Source organism: Dicentrarchus labrax, unplaced genomic scaffold, assembly GCF_905237075.1.
Source record: "Dicentrarchus labrax unplaced genomic scaffold, dlabrax2021, whole genome shotgun sequence".
Taxonomy (NCBI): domain Eukaryota; kingdom Metazoa; phylum Chordata; class Actinopteri; family Moronidae; genus Dicentrarchus; species Dicentrarchus labrax.
The window spans coordinates 20,370,793-20,391,328 of record NW_026136704.1 but is presented as its reverse complement, the minus strand read 5'-3'; the positions used below and the strand labels follow the sequence as shown (position 1 = coordinate 20,391,328).

Sequence of the window (20,536 nt, the reverse complement as noted above, 5' to 3'; positions counted from 1 at the left end):
AGTCGAGCAATCAATAAGTCGACTGACAGAAAAGTAACTATTTTGATCATCGTTTAGAGGTTCAGTGGCATCCAGCAGTGTAATTGTAGATCACGAGTGCTTCGCTTTACCCTCCCCTTCCAAGCATAAAGGGGAAACTACTGTGGCTGGGAACGGTGCGAAAAACATGAAAGCTCCTTTCTAGAGTCAGTGTTTGGTTTATCCCTTCTGGACTAAAGTAGAAACTTGGCGGTTCAACATGGTGGCCTCCATTGAAGGTGATCCACTATGAAAACCAAAAAACCTCTTGCCAAGAGATCCTCCAGAATGTTGCACACAGGACCTAATTCATTTACTTTAAGCAAAAATGTAACAACAATTTAACAATTTGCTGCTTTTCCTTTATTAAATTAGTTTTTCTAATAATGTTGAGGTTTGGACTGTTGGTTTGACAAATTATTATTGTGAAGGTGTCACTTTGGGCTCTGGGTAATTGTGACGGCATTTCTCCCAATTTTTTTTAATTTTTACAAACCAGACAATAATTCAATGAATCGAGAAAATAATAAGCAGATTAAACCATAATAAAAAATTAGCATTTGTTGTAGTCTTATACAACATAGTTAATGAGCTCCACTACAACCAACTACAACAGTAAAATTCTGCTTTTGTATGTGTGAGTAATAATAATCTAATGATATAACTTATAATAATATAAAAGTTAACTTACATTTTACTGTACTTTAAGTACATTTTCCTAATTATACTCACATACTCTTACTTAAGTAAAATGCAGGATTTTTTTGTAGTGTGGTATTTGTATGCTACTTTCACTTAAGAAAAGGATCTGAATACTTTCTTCACCACTGATGCACATGTATGCTGTTTTTATCCAAATTCTGTAATTGTGTAATATTTCATTACATAAACTGTGCATTGTAAGTTATTTTAGGGAAAAAACACCATAATGTACCAACACTACAGGATACAGGATGGGAAGCTGTCGGGGTTATTTAATGTTGCAGGTGTGTGAATGTGTGTGTTCCCAAGCTTGTTTTTTCCTTTAATTATGGTACAGCTTCACTTTGATCTCTTGGTACATGGGAGCCCTGATTTATTTTGAGGTTACTTTGTTTTCTCTGACCATAACTCTTAAGTCAATGACATTGTTCAAGCGTAAATCTCACGCTAATGGTTTGCACGTGTGTGCTTGTATACGTGCATTAAATCACCACCTAGAGTATGTATGCTGTAATCTACCCAACGCAGTGTTTAAACACTTGACCAATGCAGGAATGTGGTATACATTCTCCACTACAGTCCAAGCCAAACAATGAATCATCATTTTTACAGTAATATTAACTGCTCTGGTTGTTTGGCAGTGGCAAACCTTGGAGGGATAGTGTTATTTCCTGTCAGCTTTACTCACTGTGTAGACGGTGTGATTTAAAAAAGAGCTCATTCTGCTTTTTTCCTTTTTTCCTTTTTTCCTTTTAGCACACTACCTTTCCTTATTTATTCGCTCTTAATTAGGGTCAACCTTTGGCCAACTGTGTTCTGAAGGAAAAGCTGCCTCAGAGTCGCACTAATCTTCCTGGTCATATCTTGCTTTTCCAAATAAACATCAATAAAAATGTGTCACCTCCATATCAGCAAACAATAAAACACACCCTACTGCACACCCTGGTCTCTGATGAGCTCCATTGCCAAGAAAATGGCAATAAAATTAATATTGCATGGCAACTGCATCCTTCCTTAAGGTTAACTGATCATGTCGCAGATGATCTACTAACCACAGATTTCCCAAACAGGTTATTTTTTCCCTGCAGCCAAACAATATGTTGTTCTTCACGCTGGTGCTAAAATATTTGTTCCTACTTTTTACGCCCACTCGCAAACCATCCATCAAGTATTTATACAGCGTGACTATTTTTTTATGTCTGATGACTCATGGTTTCCTGTTTGCTTTCATTACCAATTTAGAGTTTAGCGTTACTCAGTTAACTTCAAAGGGAGCATTAATAATGTATGGTGTGCAACAACTTTAAAATGTATTGCATTACTCAAAATGTTACCTGTCAAAAAAACCTCAGTGTCTGATTTTCATGTGCTAGTTGTACATATATTGTGTTCTGCATATGCTGTATGTGTGTGAATCTTGACCAAAAGACGACTTTTTCACCTACACAGACGGGAACCCTCAATGGAACAATAAAACCTAGAATTATATTTTGATTTCCAACTGTGTTGTTTGCTTGGCTGAGTTCAATGACTCCGCAAGCATGCGGTCAGACACAATCATTCCAAAGCCTGATGAGTCTGTTACAAACCTCAACATATTTAACCCCATCTTCTCCTCAGCTCTCAGCTTTGCTGCTGCTCCATGTTGTTTATCCTGCTCCCTTTGAAGTGATTAAAGGAATAGTTCTACATTTTGGCAAATACATGTATTTGCTATTTTTTGCTGAGATTTAGATGAGTTGATACCACTCATATGGCGGTAAAGTAAATATGAAGCTACAGCCAGCAGCTGGTTAGCTTAGCACAAAGACTGGAAACGGGGCCTGATTCTGTCCAAGGCAACAAATTCTGCCTACCACCCCCTTTAAAGCTCACTAATTAACAAGTTTTATCTTGTATAATTAATTTGTACCAAAAAAACAACATAAATAAACGTGTAAAAGTGGTTCTACAGCGGGTTATGTGCCAGACTTTTTCCTGGCCAACCGCAGTGACTTTCTGGACACTGGTTGCCTGGCAACCTTATAGAAATGACAAGACTTATAGACATGAGAGTCGCATCAATCTTATGTATCTAACTCTTGGCAAGAAAGTAAAAGAATGTATTTCCTAAAATGTGTACTAAAAACTATTCTTTATGTTTACCTGACTGTAATTCACTGTTTTTTTTTTTACATACAGACGTATGTTGTATGTAAATGTGACTGCTTATGCAGATGATGATGACTTCTCAATCTGCATTTTGATTGATGTGCCATTGTATTTGTTTATATATGTATTTACATAAATTACATACTTAGCCCCCTAGCACTCCACATGGCTGCTGTCCAGGTTCATGTAGGCCCTATAGGCTGAGATGCGGCTGTAAGCAACAGATGGATGTGGCATGCCAGTGTTGTGTCAATACACTCTGTCCCTAATCCCTCAGGGTGAGGCGCTAATCCAGCACTCTAACCCCAGGCCTGACTTTCTAACAGCACATTACCTCACTTCCTCTTGCTACACAAATATATAGGTGGACAATAATGTCAGATGTATGCAGAGTTAAGCAAGCGCAGGGTTTGTGCTGAGGTCAGAGAGGGTCTGACATCATGAGTTCAGCAACATCAAAACTCCCAATGCTGATAAAATAGCTGACTGTCACTGTCATCTAATCAATACATCCTATAGGGTAATATGACATAATATATTATCAGAAGATAGACATTTGTCAACTGGTTGGGATTTTGCTAAACCTCCAAGGTGGTTATCCTTTTATGTCTGTTTTGTAAGCCATTATGGTCAGTGCTGAAACCCAAAGAGCAAGGCAGATTTATGGGAATATTGGATTAATAGGATTTCAGTGTGAGGAAGTATCTTCAGTTGTGAGGCATTCACTGAGGTACTGTAATTTAGTGAATGCCAAAAAAATGCTATTTTGCTGTTGTAACATAAAATTACTTATATTGTCTGTATATTTTATTTAATTTTATTTATTTGTTGATTTAACAATAAACAGATCATATCATACAGATACATTGATACATAGAAATAAATAATATAGAAATGTAATAAACAAAGAAATGTAACAGATAAAATAATAAACTAAATCGAAATTAATTTTCAGCCCCTTGCCCCTGGTTACACTTTAACAAATAAACAAACAAATAGATAAAACAGATTAAGAATACAAACAAAGACGGTTGTTTGTATTTTTAAATGAACAAAATAATCTACAATAAATAGACACAATAAAACCAGCACCTGTACAAAATCATGCATTTCAAGAAGCAATGAAACCATCTCTGACATTGTCTAAAAAAATGTAGATTGTAAGTTTATAAAAAAAAAACAGTGGTGGAATATAACTAAATACATTTAATCAAGTACTGTACTTAAGTACAAATTTGAGGAACTTGTGCTTTGCTTGAATATTCCCATTAAATGCTATAGGCCTACAATTCCTACTGAGTTTATAATATATATATATACCATATATATATATACCAAACAGCCCGTAAGTACACTTGGCTCGCCTGGATCAATTACAACAATAAAATGCAATTTATACATTGCTACAGTAGCCTAGAATGGACATCCCAGACACTGGCTGTAGATAGGGCCTTTTGTGTGTTTCGCAACCTACAACAACATTATTTATCCTACACACTTATCAGCCCGTTCTCATTCCCAGGTTGTCAAATTGTGAGTGGTGTTCAGTTAGTTGCACTCTGCACCTCTAAATGCCACTAAATCCCACACAATGGTCCTTTAAGTAAAGTATTAGCATTAAAATATAGTTGAAGTACCAAAAGTAAAAAAGAAAGCTCATTATGCAGAATGGTCTACTTCAGAATATAATATGACTGGACTATAATTAGTGATGGACTGATGTGAACATCACTTTAATGTTGCAGTTGGTTATTTGAGCTACTTTATATACTGATGTGTAGCTTACTAATACTACTACTACTACTACTACTTATAATAATAATAATAATAATAATAATAATAATAATAATAATATTAATAATAATAATGATGATAATAATGATAATAATCAGAATTGATTTAGTAAAAATACTTATATCGGATTACATGTTAACTGAACTAGGCTTCACTTCTTCAACAGTGTCCTTAAGTACTTGAGTAAATGTAGTTGGTACTTAGTTGGAACATTCAACAGCTATAAGTTGGCCTCGTTATTAATGTAGAATAACATAAGCAATCTTATCTAAATGGTCATTTTCCAAAATGTAACAGGGCAGTTGCTCACAGTACAGTACAGCTGAAGGTCGGCCGTAGTAGCAAGTGATCACATGGCCTGTGTGCCTGACAGGAGGGAGTGGAGAAGAGAGAGAGAGAGAGAGAGAGAGAGAGAGAGAGAGAGAGAGAGGGCTGCGAGAGGAGGAGGGGGTGGAGCGGGGGGTGGGGGAGACAGACAGAAAGAAAGTGGGGGCACACACCGACACAACGGAGAGCACTTTTTTTTTGGTGATTAAGGGGACCCTGTGTGGCTCCCAGCATCTCCCTCCGTCCCCCTGTTGAGCTGGATTGTCAGACCGGCGTTGGTCGCCGTCACCCGCTCGGATATTATTTATAACCGACAAGAAAATTGGATGAGACGCACACACGGGCAAGACAATCCCGGAAATAACATGCGTACTCTCAGCCTGTCACGTACGCTCACTGTGGATTTGCATTGCTGTAGGCTGCCGTAGGTAAGCAGCGGACTGTAGTCTGCCGGAGGGACGTTTTTACTGGCTTTCTTTTAACCTTATAGCTGCGTGCTTAATGTATTTTACGCATCTGAAATGTGTGTTTCAGCTGAATTAATAAATCGGTGTGATGTTAAGCTCATTTTTTTCTTTTGACAAGGAGGGACCTTCTCACAAAGCTGCCAAGTTAGACATCAATTGCTGATAAAAAACGAAATACCCCATTTAAAGTCCTTTAATGGGCAGACGGAATGAATTCCAGTTGTAGAAGTCAGTATTTGCAGCAGAAATTATATAATATTTGCTGACCGGTTTGTAATTTCTTTCTAATGTCAGTGCCACTGTCAGTAAAAGTTAGTTTTTTGTCGGCTTTCATTTCTCAGCATTTTCCGCCTTTTTATTGATTAAAACTACGAGCTGCAATACATAATGTGGCCTAATAATACGTAGCCTACATTTAATTGTGGTTTAATGGCCAGTTTAATAGTGTATATGATAATATAGGCTACAACTGCCCTGTTGTTCACTGTTTTCTTGCCCTACATCAACATATTTTTAGCAAGCCTATTTAAATACTGTTTAGGGTATCAGTGTGTGTGTATATAGCCTATAGGCCTAAATACTGTATATTTACTTACTTCAGCTCACTGTGACAAGTGATCTGCACTGTGCTATTAATAGGCCTAAAGTGTATCCTTTTACTCTCAACAGATATCCCACACAGCCTCAAAATGTGTATAAAAACGATACAAACAAATCGCATTAAATGAGAGTATAATGTGCGAAACACAAGCGAGCAGAAGAGGACTCGGACATGAAACTTCTAGCGGCCGTGGCAAAGCTCCTCTCCATCAGAGAAAGCTGTGGCTCAGCTAGAAAATGAAGCGAGGACGTGAGCTACGTGCGCATCCAGCAGATGACGAGATGAAATGGAGAGCTTGGGACACACGGACCTTTTAAACCCAAGCTCTTCCCGCGGATCCGTCGCTGTCTCGCCTTCGCAAGAGAGAGGGACGAGCGGCCAGCAGCTCGTCTGCGGAGCGGCGGAGATTCACCGAGCGGACATGGGGCTGAACGGCTTCTGCGCGGCGCCGGTCGGCAGCCGAACGGCCGCAGAGTTACTCGCGGGTCTGGCTTCTCAGACCGACTCCCCCGCGATCACAACCCCGACGAAGCAGTGCAAAACCGGCGTGCCACTCTACAATGGCGGGGTGGTGTCTCCGTCTGCCACCGTGGAGGGGAGTCACTCGGGAGTTTTGGCTCACACACCAAACGGTTACCCGGCACAAATGAAGGGGGTGGCGGAGGTAACGGGCAGCCCTATGTACCCCCTCACCAGCAGAGCCTGTCTGGTGGAGAACGGGGACCGGACAGCTCATGAGAAGTGCCCTTCGGTGATGAGGAGGATCAATGGTGACCTGAGGGCCAGACAGGTGCAGCAACAGAAGAGGAGAGGTGGAGAGAACCGGGACAGCGGGTCAGGAACTCTTAATGGTCTAATGATAGGGTCGCAGGTGTTAGGGAGCTCTGCAGACCCGCTCTTTCCTTCGGGAGACTTGGACCCTAAGCGGAGAAGATTGGCTGATGGAAATGTTGCTCACAGATCACCAGAGGCCTCCAGAGTGGCCCGAGCCGTCCCCCCGCTCGCTGTCACAGTCAACAGTTCCCAGAACAACCAAATGACTATCAATCATGTGCACTGTGTGACTCCCCAATCTCCCTTCACCCCTCGTGCCCCTCATACTAACCAGCACAATGGATTTAAGGTGGCCCCTCCAGGTCCACCAGCTGCCCCCAGCCAGAACTCCTCAGCTGAGGCTAATAGCATCCCAACCCAGCCACCTCCTGCAGGGGCCGGCTGGTCAGCAGAGCGCATAGCCCGGCAGTACATCGTCCCCTGCATGAAATACTATGGCATCTGTGTGAAGGACAACTTCCTGGGCCCTGAGCTGGGCAACAGGGTCCTGGAGGAGGTGGAGGTCCTAAACCAGAGCGGTAAATTTCGGGGGGGCCAGCTTGTGAGCCAGAAGAGCATTCCCTCTCGGAGCATCCGGGGTGACCAGATCGCCTGGGTGGAGGGACGAGAGCCCGGGTGCGAGAGCATCGGGGCGCTGATGGCTCACATTGACGATGCCGTCATGCACAGCGCTGCCAATGGACAGCTGGGGGACTGTGTCATCAATGGACGCACTAAGGTGAGAGGAGGTACAGGGTTGGGGGCAGGTGGGGTCAGGCAGGGGTTTGTTTTCCATCCACCAGAGAAAAAGCAGACATAGGACTGCCAGTCATTATATGACATCATTATATTTTGTGTCATGGCTCTATCTTCTGCAGCTTCTCTACTGCCAGCATGCAGGCAGGCAAACACACACACACACACACACACACACACACACACTCACACCACAGTGGGAGAGCGAACTGCGCTTTAGGTAGGATGGTCAGGATGAGCCCTGCAGGGTTTCGAGCACACGTGAGCTTGATAAGGGGGACTGCGGGCTCAGCCTTCCTCCTAAACTGGCTCTGTGCCTGGGTGTAGGCCTGCCTATGTCTGCCCCTGTCCCTGCATTCATACCACTGGTACCCAGAAGAAGAAAAAAACCTCTCTGGGGCTGTATCTCCTCTGCCATCACTGTATCTCTGCCTTTGAAGACAGCGTTCACCCATGCAAACATGGTGCTGGCGAGTGTTTTTTTGTTGTTCTTCACGTCATTTTTCATGCCACATGAGCTGCATGTTTTCTCTTATTTTTTGCCGCAGTTTCTCTTTTCAATTGATATTTTTCAAATGGCATGCACAGTTACCACAGGGCACCACTCAAGAAGTGCTCTAATAACAAAAGGACTAAACAGCCTATAACTTCTTTAATTCCTCTTCAAAGTTCACCGTTGGCCCGGCGGGCAGTTGTTTTCTCTGTCTTGCACACAGTTTCCATGGCTGTGTGCAGAACAGAGACACCCCCCCCTTCCTCCTGTAGTGACGCAGTCCTGGGTTATCTGAGCCAGGTAATGTCAGTGACCCCTTCTGATTAAAGACTGGTTCATTCTCTTTGCTAATGCTTTTCCCTGTAACATGTGAAAAACACTCAGATTAAGTAGCTTGATTAGATTTTTGTCTTTCCACCTGTCTGTCTGTCCTTTTCAGTGTATTCTTTAACTTGTGTTTTTTCCTATCAGCTGTGAGTTAACCATTACATGCCAGTCTAGACTGTTACCCAACATGTTCTCATTCTTTAGTCAATATTACCTAAATATTAGTATTGTAATGCTTTACTATCAGAAGAGATCAGTTTGACAGTTTCCAGAAAATGTAACTGTCTTAACTGTTTAACAAACTTTTAACTCCATCTTAACTTCTGCAGTCTTTATGCTATAAATCAGACTGTTAAGTAAATGTTAATAAATATTGATACAGAATTTTTGTAGTAAAGTGGCCATTATTTATATTAAAATAAACACACACGTGATAATTTGTCCCATCAGCAGTCATGTGTAGCTTGTGTCTTTCTGTGTATCCATCTCAATGTTTGATATAAACATCGGCAGTATTTCCCCCTCCCTTATCAATGCATTTGCCCCCCAACCTTGTTCACTCGGTCTGTGCACGTCACACTTTGCCCTCTTTGCATGTCTAGTCATTGACATAAACTCGAGGTAGCTTTTAAACAGGCAGCCTTTGCTCTCTTAAAGCAGCAGCTTTCAGGTCAAAGTCATGCCCTGTCTGTGACAAAATGACAGCAAAACACAAAAGGGAACTGACTATAATGGAAGGAGTGAGCTAATATATGTTTAATTTGTCAAGATTGCTTTTATACTACACATCTGCAGTTTACACTGCATAATATTTGGAACTTACTGCCTGCTGCCAAGTTGCATTCAATCCACTTTATTTCTTGTTGCTTTGAGCTGCAGCTTCCTTTCATGATAAAGTGGATTTAATAAGTGAAATCAGCATTCTAACTTCATATGATCACTTTTCATTAGTGCATACTTTAATTAAGTGAATATAAAATATATTGATAGACATGTTTCTTTCATTGTATTACTTAAATTGGCACTCAAATCAGGTTTGATCAGTCAAGAGAAGTGATCTGTTTGGCCCGGGAACAGGATTTTAGAAGAGTGTAATCTGTGGTTGGCACATTTGCATTGATAGATGCCAGTTTTGTTAAATAACACTGTATTCTATGTTTATATGTCTGTATATACCTTCCAGATGCTTGTTAGGATGTTGTATTTACATGTTGCTCACCAAGTAATTAACTTTTTTTTTGGCATAGCGACGAGTAACTGAGTGATTCCCTAAAAATGTTAGATTGGTGAACGCCAACTGTTCCCTGGGCAGATCTCTCCGTTTGCCCTTGGTACATAAAAAAAAAGTTCAGTGCTGCACAGTACAAAATGTCCTGGCTGTGTGTTCCTGTAGAGGAGTGCAGGAGACAGCATAGCGGTAGATGCAATGATGGAGTTCACAAGTGAGAGAGGAAGTGATAGGAAAAGAAAAGAGGAGGATCAGGGAGGAGTACATTCAAATAGAAGGTCACTGCGTCTTTTCTGCCCTCTTTGTCAAGTGACAGTTCCTCCTAAAAAGCTTATTTTATTTCTAGCAGTTCACTATTTCATGTGATCACTTTCTGACATCTCTTTTATTCTGACCACCTTTTCCTTTCCCCTGTCCTTTACTTCACCCCCTTTCTCCTACATCTTATCAACCCCCTTCACTACTTGGACAAAATATTTCCCAACCGTTACCTTGGTAACAGGCCCATACAGAGTCGAGCTCTGCATTGTGTAAGAAAGAGATGGAGAGAGAAGGAGAGGGGCTGGCAATGCCGGAAATAATGGCTCACCAGCAGTAGTGTAATATCTCTGTATTCTGACTCCTGTTAGTCAGCAGGAGCCAGGCTTTGCTGCCTGTTAGACCATCAGTAGGCAGGATTATAGGGCATACAGTGGAATGGTAATTCACTAAATACAGTGGAGGGTTAAAGTGGGAATGTCTCGTTTTATGATGAAGAGAGAAACAATTCAGCGCAGGGAACGAGACACACAAAGGGGGAGGGGATAGGCTGGAAGTGAGAGTGTAAGGATTGGGAGGCTAGCGTTGAGCGAATGAGAAGGGACGATGCAGCAGAAGCTTCGGCATAATCAGAATGTGTGCAGCATGTCCTCGGATGCCCCTCCTAGAGCTCAGCAGTGCCACCATGCAGACAGGAGCTAGAAGTCAAACACTAAGACACATATTGCAGCTGCAGACCTAGCTAGCTTGTTTAGATGGATGGATAGACAGAAAAATATGGCATTTTGGTATTAATATAGTCTCTGTTGAGATAGTTCAGATGGTAAACAGAACCAGTGTTAAACATTAAGACTGTCACATAATCATTACCTTTAACTTTAGCTTCCAGATAGTATTAATTACATAATTTGTGTTTATTGTGGTATTCCCTTGGTGCAGTACTAACTTCTTACTTTAAGGTTTAGTGTAGCAGCATGCATGCTTTTCATAGCAGTTGTTGCAGTTGGCGGTTGCACCACCTTATGATGAACATTTAGCACCTCGGTCTTCTTTGAGCATGACAGTGTGAGACAGTGGTGTCATTCACAATTACAATCAGAAATTGTGTGAGTTATGTTGGTGTTTTTAAGTGTACTTAATTTTTGTGAAGTCATTAGTGCTGAAGCGATTAGTGGATCAACAGAAAATGGATCTGTTTTATGTAAATGTGATCTTTGGGTTTTGGACTGCTAGTCAGGTAAAACAAGCAATTTGAATTGGTCGGATTGATTGAGAATAAAAATAAGAATTAGTAAAAGGTTCTGTCCTTGTCAGCTTATATTCCTTTAGATGTCAAATTTTTATTGTGTTTTGTTTGTCGGTGTATGTCAAAACACATTTACAGTGCCTGCATGCATACACTCACACACACAGAAAACACACACAGAAACACACCCAGTGAGCTTTCAGTGGTGATAATGAGTAATGCCATTGGTGTCATTGCAGGGCTGACTCATACAGACAGAGCGCACTTTCCCACATTCTGTTGTTTGATGTTCACATAAAAAATAACCACTGTAATATAAATACTAGGTGACAGTTGAAGATTTGATCATGTTTCTTATTCCACCATCGACCCCTCGTTGAAGCTATAGGTAGCAGCGCCTTCTACGAATACGGTGACAGCCAAAAACAGCAAACAGAGCAAAGTAACTTGCAAGTAGGCTACTTTTTTGTCATGTATCAGTGCACTACCAGCCTACGGACATTACAGAAACAAACACTAGCCCTCTAGTTGGTGCTGTGTGACTCAGCATCAACTAGAGGCTGACACTTTGTGACCTTAATGATGAAAACCCAAAAAGTACACTTACATTCAAACACACAGATCAGTTTTCTATGAAAGTGTAAAGCAGTCCAATGATGTTGTTCATGTTGCTGTAAATCCATAACTCTAAGAGCCTGGATCAAAGGGTTGGTTTTTATGTCTTGAAACAATTACAGATTTGTAGTCTGACCTATGACCTTCATAGTCTGAATCTTGCTGAATAATGGGCCCTGACATGAGCCAGGAAGGACAGCACAGCTATGAGCTGGGAGTTTAATTCACCTAGACTTGTATCTCCTTCACTTTTCTCAAATCCAATCTGGTAGAAACCATTATTAACAGCTGATCCTGATTTATACCATACCCGTGTCACTTGTGAGTAATTAGTTGTGGAAATTAAGCAAGATGGAAGTGCTGCTTGACAGCCGCGGAGATGGCAAGCATCTGTCGTGCTGCAGTGTCCTTGCGCAAGACCCTGGCCCAGTCCCAACATTTACCCTCAGGGACTCTCAGACTTTGATGCGCGTTTCCAATAACCAACGAGGCCTCAGGGTTTTCCTACTGTAAAACCTGGAAGAGCTTGGGGACTCACTTTTCTTTGTTTTTTTAAATTTCTTGGGGGGTATTTTATTGCCTTTAATTAACTCGGTCAATAGGCTAGTGTTATCTGCCAATATTGTCCTATTGCAGACATATTGCTATCATATTGGTGTCTGCATACATGTTATTTGATATGAAAACAGTTTTTTCCAGTATATAATGCAGACAAAAAATGCATATGGTAATATACTGGTGTCACTGCAAATACTGTGATACTGTACAATACTGTGACAAGCAGCACAGAGTAAGAGAAGAAGCAGCTCTCACCAGTGTCAGCTAGAATTGGCAGACATTGTATATGTTAAATTATTTAACATGTTAAAGAATATTTCAATACTCTTTAATAAAGTTATTTGTTTGGTGCAAAATCGGTGCACAATCATTCCAGCTCAAAAACCCACTAGATCGGCTGCCATATTGGTAATCGGTTAACTAAACTTTTCCCCCTCGAAAATCGGTATCGGTCTCAAAAGTCCCATATCAGTCGGGCTCTAATCTGTACATACTCAGGTGCTGCACCCCTCTAATTTCTTTCTTTGTGTAGTTGCATTTAATACAGTATTTGATTGAGAGAAGCATACTTTAGTTCGTAGGTTTTTTTTTTATCATTTTTTATTTGGTTTAATCCTCAGATGTTAATTAACTCATGGTGGGTTTTTTAGATTGATAAAAAAGAACATTTGTTCTCTCTATAAACATTGGTTTATAGAGAAAGTCTCGGTTCCACTGAACCCCTACTACCCTCCTCACGAACATACATATGTTGTTCAGTATGTTCTTCCCCTCAATCTTTCTCCTTGACAAGCAGTTATGGAAGTATTTGTTCAAGCTTATCTAGCCCCTCTCCCCTCCTCACCCCTCTCTCCACCATCATTCCTCTTATCAGAATATGCGTGCAGCAGTGAAGTTTATTTTGGTTCTTGTCCAGAACAGCCTGTTCTGCGTCCCCAGCCATCACCTTGACAGCCGGGTATCTACGCAGTTATGCCATTAGGCCACTGATGCTGGTGCCTGGCACACAGGTTGTTGGTTAGATTTTACTGTGGGCACAGATCTCGGCAGAGATGAAGGAGGACAGAATGACAGATAGTATCACACTGTATGACGGTGTGTGTGTGTGAGTGTGTGAGTGTGTGTGTGTGTGTGTGAGTGTGTGTATGGGTATTGACAGAAGGAGATTGAAACCATGTGGATGTATGCAAAACTGGTTTGAATGTGTGATGAATTCACATCAATTTTTTAATGCCTAGGGTTGGTTTAGAATGAATAACATAACCCTCCTCTTAAATTATATGCCTGTCTTGTGTTGTCTTTGATATAGACATTGTGTGTATTTATGTGTGTGTGTGTGTGTGTGTGTGTGTGTGTGTTTGTGTGTGATGTGTTTATGCTGCAGGCTAGGGCTGAGCTGTCTGGTGTGGCATATTACATGTTAATTGTGGTTAATTACAGTTGTTAAGACTGTTACCAGTTTGAAAAAAACACACTTCCTTGAATACATGCACACCCAAAATAATGTCTTGCATCCTCGTATGAATATAGAGAAAATTCACCCTTTGAACACGGCATATTTTTCTTAAATCTCATAAAGATTTATGTAGTTGTTCATTGTCAAGAAGAAAGAAAAGAGGTTTTGTTTTACTGACTCATTGTAACAGTGATTATTTTTGTTTTTGTTTTGAAACAAATATGAAAGCAGTATTTTAATTTATTTTTTAAAAATCAATTGTGAATATATATATATATACAGAAAGTGTCCAATTGTCTGCAAAAAAGGGCATCCATCTCTACAAGACAGAGTATCAGAGTATCAGGTGTTATCAGTTTGGTACAAGATGTACAACAGCAGGTCATATGTAAACTTGACACTGACAGGAGTGTGCTAAAAGCAGACCACTCTCTGCACGACCTTTTCCTGTTGTGATAAGTTGTGGAGATCTTGCAGGGTTGGCAAGCAGGGGCGCCATGGGATATCTCACGTCTTTGTTCTTTGTCATCTAAAATTAAAGGTACCCTGAATAATTTTTTTTGTTTGTTTACATTCACCGATTCTCTCCAAAACTCATTGTGCGTATCCTTAAGGAGAAGGAATCACGCTGAATTAATTTTTCTTCTCATAAAACATTTGCAAAGCCAATTTTATGGAATAATTAGAAACCTACTGCACATTCATGTTTACTTGTTAGCAGTCTTTTCTTGTCTTTATGAGTGTGTTACTGCCTTTCTTGGCAGGTTACCACCACCGACTGTCGTTCAGGAATAATGTGAAACTGTAGTCAGGACTATCTATCAGGTTGCCTGCATACATATGCATGTGCGTTCTTGTTGTCCATTCACAAGATACAAACAAGACCCACTCTTTAAAACTTTGCTCCATAGCACTACTAGTGGTCAAAAGTTCCACAGGATACCTTTAACTGAACTGTTGTTATGATATAAAAAAAACCAACAAAAAAACAACAACCATATTTTGGTAAAGAAACCAAACAACAAAATTAAAAAAACTATCATTCTGATCTAATCAATGACAAAAAAGATCACTCATAACGTGATCAGCTAATCTGCTGTAACAAGATCTAATTAATGGAAATCACATTTGGATGACATTAATCTTTCTAATGATCATTATGTGCATTCACATATTTTTCTTTTTTCTTACGCACATTTGATATGGTCATTTTGACGCAGCAGGTCTAGTTGTCAGTTGGAGCCCGGAGCAAAAGGTCTGGAGGTTAATGAGCTCTGACTGAGAGCGTTGGTCTGTAATGAGAGCCGACAATGGCAGCTGAACAGAGTCATACACAACACAACCAAACTCACTTGGCCGTGAATGAGGAGGGAAACACCACAATAGGGAGGAGGAGGAGGAGGAGGAGGAGGAGGGCAGCTTGCTCTCTGACCGAAGCTCTCCTGCGTAAAACGTACCATCAATATTGTTTGAGATTCACAAACAACACAAGAACAGGTGCATTTGTGTCAGAAATCTATGTGAGTGCTGTTTGATTTCCACTGGGTTAAGACTCTCACACGGAGCTTAAATGACAGCGTCAGGCAAGTTGGGTCGATATTGCAGCAGTGCAGAACCTGTTAGTCATGAATGATAGTGTCCAAGAACTGAGCTGAAGTGATGCAGTGGCTCTGATATTGTAACTCTTCCCATGCAGAACAATATAAGTCAAGACAGTGACAGTATCTTCCTTTGTAAGACAGCCTGGAGAGTTATTACTCTACACGCTGCCAACTATCATCATCTAGGATCTCTCTCTGCCAGCATAGGCTGATGTCAGTCAGCATGTGAAACAGCAGTAAAAAAGACTGAACGTTTGCTACAGCCAGTGTGGAAACTACACAACTCCAGCCTGAAACATGAGCATATTTCAGACTGATATGTCATAGGGACACAGGCTCAGCGCAGTACATTTATAATCACGTGGGCCTGTGACTGTCTGGAATGCGCATTGACTGAAGAGCTCTCACGCAGGTCTCAGTTCCCTTGGACTCCCCAGAGAAAGTGGCGCTCTCCTGCTTCACAGCCTCCAACACATAGACGTCAAGCAGGGGAAATACCAGCGCGAGGCCATTGTTTGAACATAGATATTCTATCTGGAGATCATTTTGTAGCTGAGAACAACAGCTGAACTCTGACACATTTCTCTGCTCCTTTCCCCTCTCGTGACACAAATTACATAGTGGAATTTTATATTAGGTATACAAATGGTGCACCTGGAAAACAGATTACTATGGAAGTGGAAGATGGAAGTTAGAGCCACAGAAGGTGTCTTTTGCAACGTCCTTGCGCTGGCTGAAGTATATAAATATCTATGCTGATTGGTGCCTGATGCTGCTCCTACTGATTGATCTGCTTTTCAAATAACCCATGACACAATTCACTTTTAAAGGACAAAATTTTTTGTTATGAAATGTTTTTCTAATGTTCCAATTTATTCTGTTTTTAGGGCATGGTTGCCTGTTACCCAGGTAACGGGGCAGGGTACGTCCGCCATGTTGACAACCCCAACGGTGACGGACGCTGCATCACGTGTATCTACTATCTCAACAAGAACTGGGATGTCAAGGTACGTTCGTAAGTTCAATATTAGTTTAATTTAGATAACACACTGAGTACATGTCAGAGTAAATGAGGATCATCACAAAAAAAATGTCTTTCCGGTGCAGTCTCAAAACCACACCTCATGCAGACATAAGCTAAAATATGCCTCCGGTATCAGAAAGGCCATTTCTTCTTTGGATTTATTTATTTTTTTACTGTTCAATTTTACATCAAGTAACCTGTACTTGACTGTGTTGTTTGTGTGTATGTGTGTTTGTAGAAACAAGGAGGGATGCTGCAGATCTACCCTGAAGGCAAAAATGTGGTGGCCAGCATCGAACCCCTGTTTGACCGGCTGCTCATCTTCTGGTCTGACCGCAGGAACCCACACGAAGTCAAGCCAGCCTACGCCACTCGGTTAGTAACTCTTAAAACATGCAGGGTTTATATATATATAGTGTGTGTATAGTGTGTGCTTTAGTGTGGAGTTCTGCTTCTTCTATTTTAACACAAGAACTTCTTGTCGGAAAAATCTGTTGAAGATTCTTTGATGCTCATATGAGAAAGACCCACTTTGTACATAAACAGACTCATGTAAGCACTTAAACACATACTGTTGTTTAAATCGTAGCTGTGTCCATCGAGGGCACGTGACACAAACCTTTTTACTCCTGCATTTCCTCCTCTCCTCTCCTCTCCTCTCCTCTCCTCTCCTCTCCTCTCCATCTGACTGCTGGGGGGCGAGGTGGAGCCAGAGGCAGGAAGTATGTGTTTCCTGAGGGGGTCGGTGGGAGGGAGAGGGGAGGAAGGTTCGTTTGCAGGACTCGTGCTGCAGAGGCACAGACATGAGAGACAGGAATAAACAACACAGTCCCACAGGAGAGACTAGAAACTGGACAGTTTCGTTGTCAGTCGGCTGTTCATTAAATAAGACGAGTCATATGAGACATTTTTTGTAATCTGTTGCCTCAAAAATATATCTTTCAAAGACCAATTGTTGCTCTTTTGATGAGATTTTTTTTAGGGCAATTTGGTATTTATCACATACGTTTATGTGAAGAAATATTTGACCAAATTTAACTGGAAGTAAACTATATTTTTTCTTATAAATGTCAGAACTAAATGTCCTTATGTCAGCCATTTCGTAGACTTTTCTTGGGCTATTTTGCTTAAATGCTCATTAGAAAACAACCCATTCTATATACGGTACTGACAAAACAAATTACCTCTTGTCTTAGTTATTAAGATCTTTTTGTCCTTCTTGTGTCTTACAGCTATGCTATCACAGTCTGGTACTTTGATGCCAAAGAGAGAGCTGAAGCTAAAGAGAAGTACAAATTGGGTAAGCTTCTTTACAGCCATAGTTCAGTTTCACTCACTCCCTTAGCTTGTTGATCACCTCTTGCCATATTTGAACTTAATATTGTTCGTGACTAACATACTTTCTCTCTATCGCTTGTGTCCATAGCAACAGGACAGAAAGGTGTTCAAGTGCCTGTTACTCAAAACAGCAGGACATAAATCTCATCTAATGTCTGGAGAGCACTCCGAAAGTATTATGTGCCTTCCTCAACTGTTCATGGATGTCGTGATCATAAAGGGAGACACCGTTAAACTGTCAGTCATCTCTGCAGCTCCATGCCACTTTTACAGCGTCAGCTGTCAGATTTCACATCATGGACTGTGATGTAATGTTTTCCTGCCAATGTGATTGGGCTGCTGATCAAAGACGTGGCAGATACAGAGCACAACGGACTAGATTGTGCACCAGGGTGAGATCAGAATTATGCCTCATGGCAAAAGAAGAAAATAACTTGGACGTCTCACTGAATCATGTATGAAGACAACAAATTTAAAAAAAAATGGACTCCTTTATTTGATTTTGTTGCAGTTTTGCCTGTTCAGTTATCATTGATGTTGTGATGTATTGAGAAATCATTGTTTTACTCTACTCTGGTGTAATTTTAAATTCAAACACAAGGAGCATAAATGACGAACCAGTGGATTCACAGAGGGGGAAAAGGGGACGCAAGGAGCGGAAATCAGTGTTGTCCCTGAAATTCCTTATATCCCCTTGTCTGTGGTGTGGTTCCCTTGTCTCATGATGTGGGCAATGTGTGGTCAGTGTAAAAGACAGAGGCACAGAAAAGAAATTGACAAGGCATCAAGTGATTGTCATCTACGATACAGTGGAAAGTTGCCCTGAAGCAACAGCAGCACTCAGTCCTGGCTCAAGCACTAAACCTAAACATTACAGGGCCGAACTTAAAGCTTGCATGAGGACGACTCCACACTGTAGTTTTACTCTTTATAGCACACGAAGTAGAGTTCAAGAAGTACTCCAGGACTTTCTTACAATACCTGGCTGAGAAAATAAAATCTTTTGCAACAACCTCAAAATGTTAGTGCGACAAAATCACTTAAAAATCCAGCATGGACGTTTCTTTTTTTTTTTTTTTGTGGGGTGTGAAACAGGTTTTTAAGACTGCACCTAATGTACTCTTTTAAGCTTTTCTACATAACGGATGTGTAGTGCTCTCAGTATGACTGAAATACACGGCTCACACTTGAGACAAGAGGCAACCTGTGCAGTGACAGTGGTCTAAACAGGGTTTGATGAAACTGAGTGTGTTTTCTGTCTTGGCGTGAGTTTGTGTGTGTGTGTGTGTGTGTGTGTGTGTGTGTGTGTGTGTGTGTTTGTGTGTATGTGTGTGTGTATGCTCATTAACCTCTCTTACCTGTTCTTAACAAGATGGAAACAGTATGTATCACCAGTGTGGACACAAACACACACACACCTGTACAATTAAGACCATTTACAGTATAAAGCACAGAGTTAAGCATACACTGTATGTGAACTGCAGGGTCAAACTACTGTCTGCTCATGTGTGTGATTGAGTATTTGTGTATAAATGTGTACTTGCACATGTATGTGACAATTTCCACTGTCTCAAAGACGGTCACAGGTATTGTCTTGTATTTTAGATTGGTTAAAGAGAAGGTTATTTTAAAAAGCACTTTATTGTTTGAAATGCCATGCGTGAATGATAGAAAAATATAACTGAAAATGTAGATTAATGCCTTTATGCTGTGGATAATATGGTCATTCAAATGCAATAGAAACTAAAACAATGAGAACAAATGGAAATTGTTTGCCTTATTTTTCTTTTATTTTGGAGGATTGAATTAAAACCTGTTTGTCTTTGTAAGCAAAGTATTTGTATTTGATTTACTGGGAAAAATATTAGCTGGATCCCAGTTTTACTCAACTAGGGAGATGAGACCAAGAGGGCATCAGCAGACACATTTCCCAAAAAAACACAATCAGTCGCATCCATACAATACATGAGGGATCAATATACAGAAATCTAATTGCAGGGCATATTGTGATTATCAGTCTATCTGGATTTGACAGGTGGCTAAAATAAACAGCCCAATCTGTCAGAAGAGTTATCAGTTTATCAAAACTGTCGAACTATTTCAGTTGCAATTATTTTCTAGTCTTACTTTGAAGGAAAGCACACCAAAGCTCTTATGTAATTAAGCAAAAACAAAGCACCAAATTAGTCTTTAATTACAGAATTAAACCTGAGTAGTGCAGTTATCGTTATTGATAAACCTTATGCCTTGTGACATATTGTGCAGGAGATAGAGACACTGAGCAGGATGCATATTAGACATCGTAATAATAAACAACTGGCATGAAAGATGTTTTTGTCTCTGGCTTAAATTACATGAATTTGCTCCTTATATACATTGAAAGTGTACATTGAACATGTACATAGTACATAACCAGTGCACTTAAACACATAAACAAGAGTATGCAGTCTCAAGGTACCACACAAAGACTGTTCAAAGAAATGTGGGTATTCTCAAGAACTTTACTGATGTAAATTCAAATTAAGAGCTTGCAAAATTCTGCATTACAGACTAAATGATTAAAGTCAAACCATCAAACTGCAAGGCGCCTGCTTCAAGAAGGGTTTATAAAGTTCACAAAACACACGCTGCTGTGGTTTTGTCTTCTGCTAATCAATGTTTCAAACCACAGAATCAGAAGGCTTGGGGAGAGATCTATGAACAGAAAGCACAATGCCTATCCTATCATATACTGCTGGATAAGTATTTCCAGGAGATTATTTG

At 40.5% G+C, this 20,536-nt stretch overlaps 1 protein-coding gene across 1 annotated transcript; it reads left to right on the top strand.

The window, feature by feature from the left end:
• The first annotated feature begins 5,128 nt into the window (after positions 1–5,128).
• egln2 (egl-9 family hypoxia-inducible factor 2) lies at positions 5,129–20,100 on the top strand. Its single transcript, XM_051397374.1, has 6 exons — positions 5,129–5,420; positions 6,129–7,612; positions 16,299–16,418; positions 16,674–16,810; positions 17,668–17,735; positions 17,862–20,100. The coding sequence occupies exons 2-6, from the start codon at positions 6,347–6,349 to the stop codon at positions 17,912–17,914; spliced, it is 1,644 nt and encodes a 547-aa protein (XP_051253334.1). The 5' UTR covers positions 5,129–5,420; positions 6,129–6,346; the 3' UTR covers positions 17,915–20,100.
• Positions 20,101–20,536: the final 436 nt, after the last annotated feature.

Coding starts and splice junctions, on each gene's coding strand:
- egln2 (XM_051397374.1), top strand. CDS start 6,347: ATGGAGAGCTTGGGACACACGGACCTTTTAAACCCAAGCTCTTCCCGC. Junction 16,811..17,667: donor AAGCCAGCCTACGCCACTCG/GTTAGTAACTCT, acceptor TGTGTCTTACAG/CTATGCTATCACAGTCTGGT. Junction 17,736..17,861: donor TAAAGAGAAGTACAAATTGG/GTAAGCTTCTTT, acceptor TTGTGTCCATAG/CAACAGGACAGAAAGGTGTT.